Genomic DNA, 13,763 nt, shown 5'->3' on the forward strand with positions numbered 1-13,763 from the left:
ATCCGAAGTTCAACCCCACCGTGGTGATTTAATGATGTGCCATTACACTGGATTTGCAGTCACTCCCCAGACTGAGTTCTTAATACCAGCTGGATCACTGAAGTGGAGGGGGATAAATAGGGCAAAAAAAAATAGCTCGTTCTTTCCAGCGTAGCTGTTACTGCCTGGTTGTAGAGCCGCACTGGCAGAGGTCTGTGGGTAGAGGGACTTAAATTATACTTCAAATATACACCCTCTCTCTTTTTCCCACCCAGGTTTCAGGCAGCCGTAAAATAAACCAAATCTGAAAGGGGCTAAAGCTACAGTAAGTTTATCTAGTGAGTAGATCAGCAAGTTCTTTGGTTCAATTTCCAGTCTGTACTCAATTAGCTGATCTCAACTAGAATGGCGACACTACAATAAGCCTTGGTGTCTCCTGTTGGAGAGAATGTGGGAAAAAGTTAGTCATAGAATGGTTACAGCAGGCAAGGCGGCCATTCAGCCCATGCCAGCTCTCTGCAAAGCACCTCAGCTAGTCCCACTTCACCGCCCTTTCCCCATAGGCCTGCAAATTGGTTTCCTTCAGGTACTTATCCAACTCCCCTTTGAAAGCTGTGATTGAGCCTGCCTCCACCACCCTCTCAGGCCGTGCATTCCAGATCCTAACCACTCGCTGCATATAAAAGGTTTTTTCTTATGTCGCCTTTGGTTCTTCAGCCAATCACCTTCAATCAGTGCCCTCCGGTTCTCAACCCTTCCGCCAATGGGAACATCTACTCTGTCCAGACTCTCAGTCAAGGTTCAGTTTAACAATCTTTACAATCACCATCAAGGGTCTCGCAGGAATAATTACAGAGGCAGCCAACATACACGGGATCATACGCCAGGAAGGAAGGACTCAACATCTCCGGAGGGGTAAGGAGGTGGAAGAATTGTGAAGAAAAGAAAATCCACTATGCAGAACTCTTTCACATCTATGGAAGGTGCACAAAAGTTGTGAGAAATTGGTTAAAGAACTGAAGGAAAACCAGTCAGAAAAACTTGCACCATGTAGGAGTCTGGTAGGGCCCCCTCACAATATCAAGCCGAGTCTCATTTTTCTTGGATTATCCATAAATAGAGCGACACAGTGATCTCTTAATTTTTTTATATAAATAGTAAACTGGAGCTGATGTAAACAGGTGTCCACTGTACATCCACAGAGTACTGGTCAAAACTGATGCATTACACAAAAACTTACACCATGCTCCCTTCAAAGAAAACATGAACAAAAAAACATTCTGGGCAATACGATTTTAGAATTCTTCCTAAGAACAGAGGCCTACAACGGGTGTAACGCTTTAAATACAGCATCAGATTGTCAAAGCTTTAATAACATATAAGCCAGTCAGAAATGTGATCTTCAGCGTTTATTAAAACCTTTAAGTCCATAAACGACAACAAAGTTACTGTAGAATTTATCGCATACAGCTAGCATACAACAGCATGTCCTCAATCTAAATGAAATACAAAAGATTTTAACTTTTTCATACAAAGGAACTTTTAAATTTATTAATGTGACCTTACATTTCTTTAGTTACATAAAATCTGCTACAGCAAAGTATCTTATACTTCCCTTGCACATACAGGTAAATACGGGTGGATGAAAAAACTGCTGTCAGTGTCAGCCTCATAATGGACATTGTTGTGCAAATGTTTTGACAGCCAAGACGACAAACAGAATGTTTGATATTACAGCTCATACTGGTAATGCAAATGTCTACAAAGGCCTTACTTCCATGAGTGCCCTTCAGGTTAAGAGGACATTGTGTCGATGTTTCTTTAGTGCTAACACAAGCAAATACACTGGTTCTATGCCAAATCAAGGTGATTTATTAAAACTCATTGCTTTTCTTTCCTGTATATATTTGAACCAATCTGAATTCAGCCTGCTTCTGTACATAAGAAACCACTTCAATTTAAACCGTTCGAGAGAGGTTTGTTTCATATACATACATAAATATATAAATATATATAGATATATATATATGCGAGAGAAAGAGAGATCAAAACTGTGTGCCATAAGTGTACAAATAAAACTAATTTGATTAAAATGAGTTGGTTAAAAAATGTTAGCGTGTACAGATCCACTGAATCGATAACCCATGATTTAACAACACTGAGATACATGAGGAAAAGTGCTTCAGCTAGCACGTGAAAGCGCTAGCCTTTTCCGTAGCAACAGATTATGTCATTATATGACAATGCATCTACCTAGTAGCTGAGCCTAATACCTGCAAACTCTACGTTCTGTTCCCAGGGAGACAAACTTATATATATATATAAAAAAAAGGTAAAGATAGTGGAAACATGGCAGTTGTTACCTGTGTTAAGTATTTCGCAATGCATGAACCAAAGCACTAAAAATTAAGAGTCTGAAAAGCGAGTTATGGAGTGATTAATCTTTTAGCATTTGCCCAAACATAATTTTAGCATCACAACACTGTGCCTCAGAATCAAACACAATCCTGGCAGTGACCACCTTTATTTTTGCAGCATCTTAAACAAAAATTGAGGACTGCAGCCCCACTGCACGTGCAAATAGTGCACCTTCTCACTACGTATACAGCTAGCGACTGAATCCGTGTGTAAAACCATTTACCACGCCTTTTAGGATTTCCGATGTCAAATCGGCACGATTAAAACTATTCCACGTCTCCATTCCCTGACAGTATCTGACGGTGCTTTGTTTTTTTTCTCCTTTTGAAGTATACCACTTGTAACAGGACCCAACATCACCCCCCCCCCACCCCACCCCACCCCCTCCCCCATCATCTGCTAATGAACACACAATGGAGTTTGAATTGTGCAGGAGAGTAACCCCACAAACTGACTATGCTTTGACATGCTGGTGCAATACAGCTACAAATGATAGGGAGACAAAGCTAGTCTGAAGATTACCGGCTGGCAGCTTCACTCTGATGGTGTTTAGCAGACTGCAGCACCCGGTTATGCTAGGCCTGGATCCTGCCCAGATGAATACAAAATACTGGGACGGGCAGCTGAATTTGATAGTACAGGAGTATTCAAGGCAAAGGCTCTGCATACCTTGCTCCAACCAATTCTACTTCATTTTGGTCATGTCTAGGAGAACTTGCTTTTGTTCAGTCTATATATAAATACACAGAAAACAAGTACTACTTCCAAAAAAAAAAAGGATGCCAAAAATGCTGTCTAGGTTCTAAGAGTCCGATTCTGAATTTCTACAAGGTAACGTTTCTACAACTGTGACCTCTCAGACACGACAGACAGAAATTGTGGCTGGCAAACACGAGAAGCAACGTTCAGCTTTCACTTTGGGCTAAGTCACACCAAGTGCAAAAAAATCCTGAAACACTTGCTCTATCTTTACACTTAAAACAAAATGTTTCACTCTCTGCAAATTGCCATTTTTTTAAAGGGGTAAAACAAACTACATGACACAAAGGCAACTGCTGTAGAACCATAAAGGAAGGAAAGAAGGAAGGAAGGAAGGAAACAATAAGAAAGTGGTCTTGTTTTTGTGTCGTAGCACAGGTAGTGCTTTGCGTAAATGTGCCTGTGTATGAGGGCTGTGCTAACTGCACACATGAATTATGGCAAGAAGGATCTCAGCCTTGTGGAATGAGGAAACTAAGTAATTGTTTCGACGAATAAGATGGTTTCAGCTCCACCCCATCTGTTAGCAGAGTACAAAGATCCCAATACAAGCCCTGACGGTCTCTTTCTCTCTAAAAATCAGCAAATTCTTTAGCACATTTTTCGGTTAAAGAGACACGGATGTCCTCCTCTTCATAATCATCGAAATTGCTGGTGTCGCCTGGGCCTCTGCACTTTGGTATGAATGGAGCTTCCACCTGAAAACAATATCAAAGTGTAAGAGGAACAGACAGACAAAAGTCACTGAAAATGATCTTTGCAGGACATCAGTTCCATTGTGGCACGTGTTTTTTGTTATTCATTCACGGGCATCACTGACATTTAATGCCTCTCCCTAATTGCCCACGAGAAGGTGGTGGTGAGCTGCCTTCTTGAACTTGCTAGGCCATTTCAGAGGGCAGTTAAGAGTCAACCACATTTCTGTAGGTCTGGAGTCACATAAGCCAGTCGGCAGATTTCCTTCCCCAAAAGAACTTTAGTGAACCAGATGGGTTTTTAACGACAATCTGGTAGTTTCATGGTCACCACCATACTAGATATTTTACTCTAAATTTATTTTAATTAATTTAAATTCCCCAGCTGTTGTGATGGGATTTGCACCAGAATATTAGTCCAGGTCTCTGGATTACTAGTCGAGGAACATAACCGCTATGCTACCGTACCCCTTTAAGATGTGAACCCACTGCAATCACCAAGCAAATGTCCTTCAAACAACTGTCGAGCTGAAAAGCAAATACTAAAACACTCACCAACTGCATTGTTTAAAATCAGGAATGAAAAGATCACCAAAAGGAGAACTTTAGTTAACACCAGTTTTATATACAGTGCCTAAATTCTCAGGTTATAACTTGGATTATATGCAGTTGAAGTTCCTTCCATTCTGCTCCAAACAACATGCCTCAACAGCACACATCAGAACAGTCCATTTACGTGAAGTAACATTTGCATTTCCTGTACCAGCTACATAATTGTGGCTCAGACCGATTCCCTGAATTCTCTCAAATTATGGACAGCTGCATTCTGTGGACTGAGAGAGTCCAAACCCATCATAGGTAGTCCATTGGAATCGAGGAAGACTTCCTTCCACTCTTAAATGAGTTCTTAGGTGGCTGTGCAGTCCAATACAAGAACCACAGTCTGTGTCACAGGTGGGACAGACAGCCGTTGAGGGAAGGGGTGGGTGGGACTGGTTTGCCGCACGCTCTTTCTGCTGCCGGCGCTTGATTTCTGCATGCTCTCGGCGACGAGACTCGAGGTGCTCAGCGCCCTCCCGGATGCGCTTCCTCCACTTAGGGCCTCCCAGGTGTCAGTGGGGATGTTGCACTTTATGAGGGAGGCTTTGGCTCATTTGCCGTGATGGAGTTCAGAGTAGAGCGCTTGCTTTGAGAGTCTCGTGCCTGGCATGCAAACTATGTGGCCTGCCCAGCGGAGATGATCAAGTGTGGTCAGTGCTTCGATGCTGGAGATGTTGGCGCATCTGTCCTCCCAGAGGATCTGTAGGATCTTGGAGACATCGTTGGTGGTACTTCTCCAGCGACTTGGTGTCTACCCAAGAGTCCAAACCCATTCCACTTAAGAATCCCAATAACAGTCAAGGGAGACAAATCCTAGTGATCGGAAAGAGAGGGAATCAAGTGTGTTGTACAAAAGGTCACGCACTTCCTGGCCTTTGCTGCAGTTCAGGGAACAAGCAAACGAACCAGAAGCAACTTTTACAATGTTTTTCAAAACTCAGATTTGGAGATCCCAGTAGGCAGGAGCTGGCTCCCAGCATATACTGTTAAATCTGTTTTCCATGGCCCACACAACAGACTTGCAGACCTAGGTAAAACTGGATCCACAAGTCTCGTCAATGGAGGTCAGGACACTGAATGAAGGGGATAAACGCTGGGTGCTGGTTTCTGGACTCCAAATTAAAATAACACTAAAGCAGCTAGAAGTTGGTGAAATTGAGTTGAGAGTTCCTTGTGGAATCAGATCAAGTAATCAATGATGAAATGCCTGACCTTTTCTGCGATGAGCTCATGATTCCCCCCCGATTCTTGGGATTGGTTTCTTGACTGCCAGGAGTCCCAAGTGAAATGGGTTTGGGCTGTCTGCCAGTTTCTATCCCCGCCACATTTAGCCATTCAGTGTAGAAATCTACACTCCAGATTTAGACTAGAATGCCTTCAAGCCATTTGCAATCTGCTTGTACTTTGAAATAGATGATGACTAATGCAAGATGTAACATTGATGGTGACCATATCGCAATGGAGTGGCGCTGGGAATAAAAGTCTGCTGCCTGAGCTTTTGGTGGTCTGCAGTACACCAAACATCACTTTGGCAGTCATCTGAATTTTACAATACCCAGCTTTGACACAAAAGCACTTCTTGGAACTTTAAGAATTTGTTTGATGCACAGACATGGGTCAAAGGGCAGGAAACAATTGCAACTTTCAGCAACAGTAAAAGCTTTCCTGTAAATCTAAGAGTTAGAACTTGCCAACATGAAATAATTTTTAGGTGCCAGAGGACTTTGTTCAAAAAAGGGTGCAAGGATAAACCTAGTCAGTTTAACCTCGGTAGTGGGGAAGCTTTAGATAACGATAATAAGGGACAAAATTAACAGTCACTTGGACAAGTATGGATTAATTAAGTAAAGCCAGCACAGATTTGATAAAGGCAAACTGTGTTTAACTAACTTGATCGAGTTTATGAATGAGGTAACAGACAGGGTTGACGTGGTGTACATTGACTTGTAAAAGGTATTTGATAAAGTGCCACATAATAGGTTTGCCAGCAAAGTTGAAGCCCATGGAATAAAAGGGACAGTGGCAGAATTGATACGAAATTGGCTAAGTGACAGGAAACAGAGAGTAGCGGTGAAAAGTTGTTTTTCGGACTGGAGGAAGGTATACTGTGGTGTTCCCCAGGGGTTGGCACGAGGACCATATGGAGGCAAGGTCCCAGTGTGAAGACAAGAGAAGCTTAAAACAGAAATACATGGGACTACTCAATAGGTCACTGGAAAAGGCAAGGCCGCTTACTTGTAAACTATCTTTAATGAGGCAGGATACAGCATGAGAATTAAGGTAAAATTCTCATTATTATCCAAGTATCTTCTGCTAGATTTTCCAATCTTGTAAATAATTTCAAAACATTACTCATTTAAAGATTGGAACAAAGCACGTACCTTCCTCTGGTAAATGGCAATCCAATCTGTAGTGGCAAACCACTTATGGTTCTTAATGTCATTCACACCATTTTTGAGATTCCCGTATCGTTTGGTCAGATCTACCTGAAGCAAATTCCGCAGCAGGTCTTTGAGGTCTGAACTGAAGTGAGAAGGGAACCGTACCTGAAATAAGGAAGCATGTCAGTCTTTTGAGCTTAGGGGCCTAAACACATTTAAATAGCAGATCTCACCAACACTTTAGAATTTTAGGTTACCAACTACATTGTTTTTTTCAATGATTCAGAGATGTTCAACTTCCACACAGAGGAAAAGCTGCCATCTCACATTGGAAAAATCCAGCTGGGACAGTGTACTTTAGAAATTTGCATCCTGGGTTGTCAAGTAACCTTGCCTTGCCTCCAGTATACAAGGCTTTGTTCTAGGTGTGCCTTTTGCTCTCCACCCATAGGTGGCAGTAGAGACTCCCAGTAACAGCAAGTGTAGTGAAACATGAACAGAGGGTGTCGTTACACTGTAGCACTCGTCTCAGATCAGTAACCATACTATCAATGTGCAGTACTTTGGTTAAACTGTCTAGCTGTGATCGAGATTCCAAGATTTCTGGATGTCTCAAAGCACTTCAGATGAATTAATGTGCAGTTGCTGTTTCTATGGGCAAATATAGCAGCAATTAACAAACAGCAAATGACCTATTGATCCATTTAGATGGTATTTCTTCAAGACACCAGAAAAATTCTCCTACTCCTCTTTAAATAGTGCCATGGGATATTTTATGTCCACTTGAACAGGCAGATGCAGGGGCCCAGTTTCATATTCCATCTGAAAGACAGCTCCTGGGACAATGCATCACACTCTTTCGGTAGTGCAATGATGTTGTGCAGTGGGGTTTGATCACACTAACTTCTAAGCCAGAGGTAACACCAAGCTGGCATTCAATAGACCTCAGCACTTTATAAAATTGCTTTGACATCGCGTTGGAATTGTATTCCACATGGTTTGAAACCTTGGGGGCTGGGAGCACTTCTATCACCCCACTACAGTCTGGGTAGGGCCCAACTCCAGAGTTATACCTTCACTTTTGCATTAGTGAGAGGTGGAAACTACTTTAGAATGATGCAAAAGGAGTATAATTGCATCCAAAAACACCTCACAGCTGCATCGGCTCAAAGAGAAACCCAGTGTGCCCAGGGACTGCGTTTTTTTCCTCTTCGGTGAAAGCCAAAACATCTTTCAAAAGAGAAAAACTATAACCAATGGTAGGTCATCAGGACTCCAGAATGGAAATTGCACTGAGCAAGTTCTTTTTAGAAGTAATGAGCTTGTTATACACAGTCTCAAAACAGTGATTCTTGGGAAACCAATTTATAAAAGGGATTAATGTTAACAGGAGAAAATAATTTTCCAAGTTTAGTGAAACTCTTAAGTTATTGAAGCGGTTAAGTCACTTCTTACAATTTTGTGAACACAATCATCTTTGTTCCATCCATGTCAATTTCTGAAAGAACCCCAGTTCAACCTCTGGTCCAAGGTGAATTAACTAACCTCTGTGGGTATGGGACAGTGGGTGCAACAGTTGGCAAATTTTGGGATGGAGGGGCACAACTTCCTCTCCCAGTAGCCAAGTAAACTTTTTTTTTTAAATGTGCAAGGCTGGACAGTGAGTCTTCGCTGCTGCAGTTACCTCTGGAGTCCCCAAGAATCTATCCTTAGCCCCCTTCCCATTTCTCATCTACATGCTGCCCTTCGGTGACATCATCTGAAAGTACAGCATCAGTTTCCACATGTACGCTGATGACACCCAGCTCTACCTCTCCACCACTTCTCCCGACCCCCTCCACTGTCTCCAAGTTGTTAGACTTGCTTGTCCAGCATCCAGTACCGGATGAGCAGAAATTTCCTCCAAAAATATTAAGACTGAAGCCATTGTTTTCGGTCCCTACCAGAAACTCGCCTCCCTTGCCACCGAAACCATCCCTTTCTCCACAGCTGTCTGAGGCTGAACCAGACTAATCGCAACCTTGGTGACACATCTGACTCCAAGATGAGCTTCCATCCACAGATACGCGCTTATTTCCACCTCCGTAACATCGCCCAACTCTGCCGCTGTCTCAACTCTGCTGCTGAAACCCTCATCCGTGTCTTTGTTGCCTCTAGACTTGACTATTCCAATGCACTCCTGACTGGCCTCCCACATTCTACCCTCCATAAACTTGAGGTTATCCAAAACTCTGCTGCCCGTGTCCTATCTCGCACCAAGTCCCATTCAGCCATCACCCCATGCTCTCTGACCGACATTGGCTCCCGGTTAAGCAACACCTCGATTTTAAATTTCTCATTCTGGTTTTCAAATTACTCCATGACCTCGCCCCCCCCTCTCTATCTCTGCAATTTCCTCCAGCCCTACAACCAGCAGAGATATCTGCACTCCTTCAATTCTGGCCTTGAGCATGCCCGATTTTAAATCGCTCCTCCACTGGTAGTCATGCCTTCAGCTGCCAAGGCCCTGAGGTCTGGAATTCCCTTCCTAAACTTCTCCGCCTCACTTTCCTTCTTTAAGGCACTCCTTCAAACATACCTCTTTGACCAAGCTTATGGTCATCTGCCCCAATATTCCCTTATGTGTCTCAGTGTCAAATTGTGAAGCACCGTGGGACGTTTTTCTACTTTAAAGGTGCTATATAAATACAAGTTGTTGTTGAGTGTTGACAAACAATCACTGGCAGCTGTGGGAAGAGCAAGAAGCTTACTTCACCTCAACACCTTCCTGCAAGAATCATTGAACATCCATAAGAAGTGGGAAGATTTTTCCTCATTACAGCCAATTGTTGCATCCGCTGCAATATACTCAGTCAACCACTGGAGGGAAGAGAAGACCTCTGAAGTTTAACAACTGGTGCAGCAGGTAGGGACACTAAAGAATGAGGTGATACATGAACACCCATAGACAAATCCCTTTCAACCCAACAAAGCACAGAATGGGAGAATTGTAACAATCATGAACAAAATATGCATTCTTGAACAAAATTGTTATGATCACACTTCACCTTTCCAGAGACAATCTTTTCATAGATCTGTATAGGCTGGTCTGCAAAGAATGGAGGGTATCCAGCTGCCATTTCATAGATTAGAACTCCCAGCGCCCACCAATCCACTGCTTTGTTGTAGCCCTACAAAATGAACACACATATACATTCAAGCATTCTATAAAAAGAATGCAGTCGATAGCACCAATTTCATTTCCTCAAAAAGATAAAAGTTGGAACTTTTCTATTCGTGTTTGACTTTGAAAAACAACCACAGATTACACGGTGGCAAAGTTTCCTGTTTAAGTGATGAAAAATTCCCGAGCAGGAAAATACACCCAGCTGAATGGAAGCTTATAAAAGAAATATTTGAATTTATGTAGAGCCTTATCACATCTCAGAAATTACTCCAAGTGTTTCACAAGCAATTACTTTTGAAATTCAGTGGCTGTTATGTACGCAAGTTACAACGTTATAATCCAATGTGAATGGCAATACTGAAAGGCAGGTTTCTTGTTTACTCGGAGGTCCATTCCTGTCTCGTGCTTACCTTGCTGAGAATAATCTCTGGAGCCAAGTATTCTGGAGTTCCACAAAGTGTCCAAGTTCTGCCCTTTACCCTTTTTGCGAAACCAAAATCTGTGACCTACAAATTAACATTAAATTGTTTAACTTCTGTTCTGAAACAAGCTGCTTCTCTCTTTTCAACCTAGTTTTTTTTTTTAAACAAAAGGTGTAAGCAACATAAAAACAGCAACAATCACACAAAATATTGGGGAATAGCAGGTCATTTGCATATTATCGACAAAGCTTTCTTTTTTGTGGATGCCGCTGGCAAGCCCATTCTTAGTTATCCTGAGGGCGTTAAGAGTCACATAATCGTCCAGACCAGGTAGGGGCAGCATGTTTCCTTTCCTGAGAACATTCGTGAACGAGTTGGGTTTTTAAAAACGACAATCCGGCAGCTTTTATGGTTATTTTATCTGCTGCAGCCCGCTAATCATCAGATTTTTAATAAGTTCAATTTTCCAGCTTGCCATGGTGGGATTTGAACTCAACATGTGGATTGCTAGTCCAGTACCACAACCACTAGGCTACTGTACGCATACATTTCACAGAAGAGTGGAAATGAAGTGGAATGGGATCCTCAAAACACTGGTAAAAATCCCATAAAGGTATCCCAGCATCAGCCAGTCATTCAGAAAAGGAGGGGTGCGGGTGTGGGGCATTAAGGACAGGAAGAGAAATAAGATGGTGCACAACTCTCGTTCCTAGGAAGAGAAATCATAAAATCTGATTGAAGTCGAGATTTGTGGGCTTAATTTGGCTCGGCGCGGCACAGCACAAAAGGCCATCAGGTGGAACTTCAGTTTTACTTTACGGCTTAAATATTTGGTGCATTTAGTCATTGTCTCAGGGACAAAAGCCACTGTCCGAGTTTATACCCATGATATAAATAAATCAGCATTGTGAAACCCCCAAAAAACTGGTAACTAAATATCGTAATATAGTGCAGTGCTTATTCAGCATCACAAGACGCACACGGTCTGTGTTTTTCTAGTTTCTGTTTGTAGATTTATCTGTGTGATAAAATTCTAACTTTACTTTGGTTCTGTTAAAGCAATTTTCCAACTTAACTGGATAAATTTATTTCCAAGTCATGAAAAGGCGTTACCTTGCCATAAATTTGTAGAATTAAAAATGCATCAATATAGACATAAATATACATACAAAAATCTTGTGTGTCTGTACACACTTGTTGGCAAAACTTTCGATCACCCTTGTACGTTAATGTTTAACTTTGAAGTTTTTTATATTACATTTAGAATTGAAATCTGTATGTAAACACTATACTTATTTATTTAAAAAAGTTTGTATGTATCAACTGACCAAGGCCAACTCTGCCGTTATAAATTTTATAAAAAATTGTTTTTATAAAAACATTGTTTTAAATCATCTCTCAAGTCAGGGTTGCCATTTTATTTTAGAGTCAGCAGATACTGTAACAGAGCTTTCACACACTCCCAATAATAAACTGTGCAGAGACAGGCTCACTAAAAACTCTTCCCTCGAGGAGGTTGGGGGAGGGAAGTACCGAGGCTGCTATAGTGGCCTGTGGCTGGCTGAGCTCGCACTGCAATAAAATACATTAAATTAGCTTTAGAAAAAGAAAACTGATAAGTTGGAAGTACAGAAAATCTCAATGTAAAAGTTCTTTCCTTGTCTTTAAAATTTGTTAATGCGCAGATGATCAGCGATAACTATGAAAGTTTGCCAATTTGAGCTTCACAGAAATTACAAAAATTTCAGAAACTAATTCTTACTACAAGCACCATACCTGGATATACCCTTGTTGGTCAATTAAAAGGTTTTCAGGCTTCAGGTCTCTGTAGATGAGGTCTAGCGAATGGAGGTACTCAAAGGTCAGGACTATCTGAGCTGCATAAAACCGTGCATGAGGTTCACTACAAAAGGAAAAACAATTATAATATTCAGTGATTAATTTAACAGAAAAATCTAATAAATCAATTAGGTCAATGCCAAAAAGTGCCATACACACATTTACTAATTATTTGTCATCATAGGCAGCCCCTCGGAATCGAGGAAGACTTGCTTCCACTCCTGAAGTGAGTTCTTTGGTGGCTGAACAGTCCAATACGAGAGCCACAGACTCTGTCACAGGTTGGACAGATAGTCGTTGAGGGAAGGGGTGGGTGAGACTGGTTTGCCAACGCTCTTTATTTACATGATTATTTACATGAAGATCAAAGCATTTGCAGTTATTTACTGCATTTTTGGAAAATGCCTACATTTAGTTGTTTAAAAGCTCTCGGATCATAACATAAATTCACCTCGTCGTGCAGCATTAAGGCGGTCTTGATCTCAGCTAGATCAAGCAAAACCAATTACAAATACAGTGGAGATACTATAGTTTTCTTAGATATCCAGGACTGACAAGGAAAGCCAGAATCATACAGCACAGGAGACTATTCAGCCCATTGTCCTTCTGACGGCTCTTTGAAAGAGCTATTTAATTAGTCACATGCCCCTGCTCTTTCCCCATATCCTTGCTAACTTTTCTTTTTCAAGTATATATCGAATTCCCTTTTGAAAGTTATTATTGAATCTGCTTCCACCACCCTTTCAGGCAGTGCGTTCCAGATCATAACTTGCTGCGTTGAAAATTTTCCTCATCTCCCCTCTCGTTCTTCAGCCAATTAGTTTAAATCCGTGGCCTCTGGTTACCAACCCTCCTGCAAGTGGAATAGTGGAAATATCTGCTCTCAAACACGAAGCTTCATGTCAAAACCTAGAATTGTATGTGCGACAATTGTAAAAGCATCCCAAACCTCACTACTTTGTGGTGTAATAAAAATGTAACCGACATGGTTCAATAGCAAAACGCACTATAACGCACAGCTTCGAGCCATATGGAACAGTATCATCTCTGACCGAATGTCAGGTTAGGTGTTTAATTGGGATGGCAGTCGGGGGGGAGGAACGACAACTGGCCGATTTAGCTTTTCCAAACTAGGGAAGAGTAAAATCAGCCAGACTTCCTAATGCTGATTATTATCCAGTCATCCATGGTGGAGACCTCACGTATGGAGAAGTTACGTGAAATCTCGGTAAATTATCAGCTGTAATCAAATAACCATTGTTCAAGCTTGGAAAGTGAATGCGGTAATTGGGCAAGGAACTGGGGGTTGGCATCAGCTACAAGGAGATTTAGATGCTGCAAAGAGATTTAGACAGGTTAAGCGAATGGGCTAAGGTTTGGCAGATGGAATACAATGTCAGAAAGTGTGAGGTCATCCAATTTGGGAAAAAAAAACAGTAAAAGGGAATATTATTTGAATGGGGAGAAATTACAACATGCTGAGGTGCAGAGGGACCTGGGGGTC

At 41.7% G+C, this 13,763-nt stretch overlaps 1 protein-coding gene across 2 annotated transcripts in view; it reads right to left on the reverse strand.

Moving 5' to 3' along the window:
* Window positions 1-1,173: 1,173 nt before the first annotated feature.
* Window positions 1,174-13,763, reverse strand: part of LOC139268411 (cAMP-dependent protein kinase catalytic subunit beta) — a 185,281-nt gene continuing 172,691 nt past the window's right edge. Inside the window, exons 6-10 of one of the 2 annotated variants that reach the window (XM_070886509.1) lie at window positions 12,197-12,323; window positions 10,409-10,504; window positions 9,880-10,002; window positions 6,833-6,997; window positions 1,174-3,854 (exon numbers count right to left, since the gene is read on the reverse strand). In XM_070886509.1, the coding sequence (XP_070742610.1) occupies window positions 3,729-3,854; window positions 6,833-6,997; window positions 9,880-10,002; window positions 10,409-10,504; window positions 12,197-12,323 (637 nt within the window). In that variant the 3' untranslated portion in view covers window positions 1,174-3,728. The remainder of the gene's footprint in view (window positions 3,855-6,832; window positions 6,998-9,879; window positions 10,003-10,408; window positions 10,505-12,196; window positions 12,324-13,763) is intronic. The other variant, XM_070886510.1, reaches the window with a different exon arrangement.

This window comes from Pristiophorus japonicus, chromosome 8 (genome assembly GCF_044704955.1).
Source record: "Pristiophorus japonicus isolate sPriJap1 chromosome 8, sPriJap1.hap1, whole genome shotgun sequence".
NCBI classification, from domain to species: Eukaryota; Metazoa; Chordata; class Chondrichthyes; family Pristiophoridae; genus Pristiophorus; species Pristiophorus japonicus.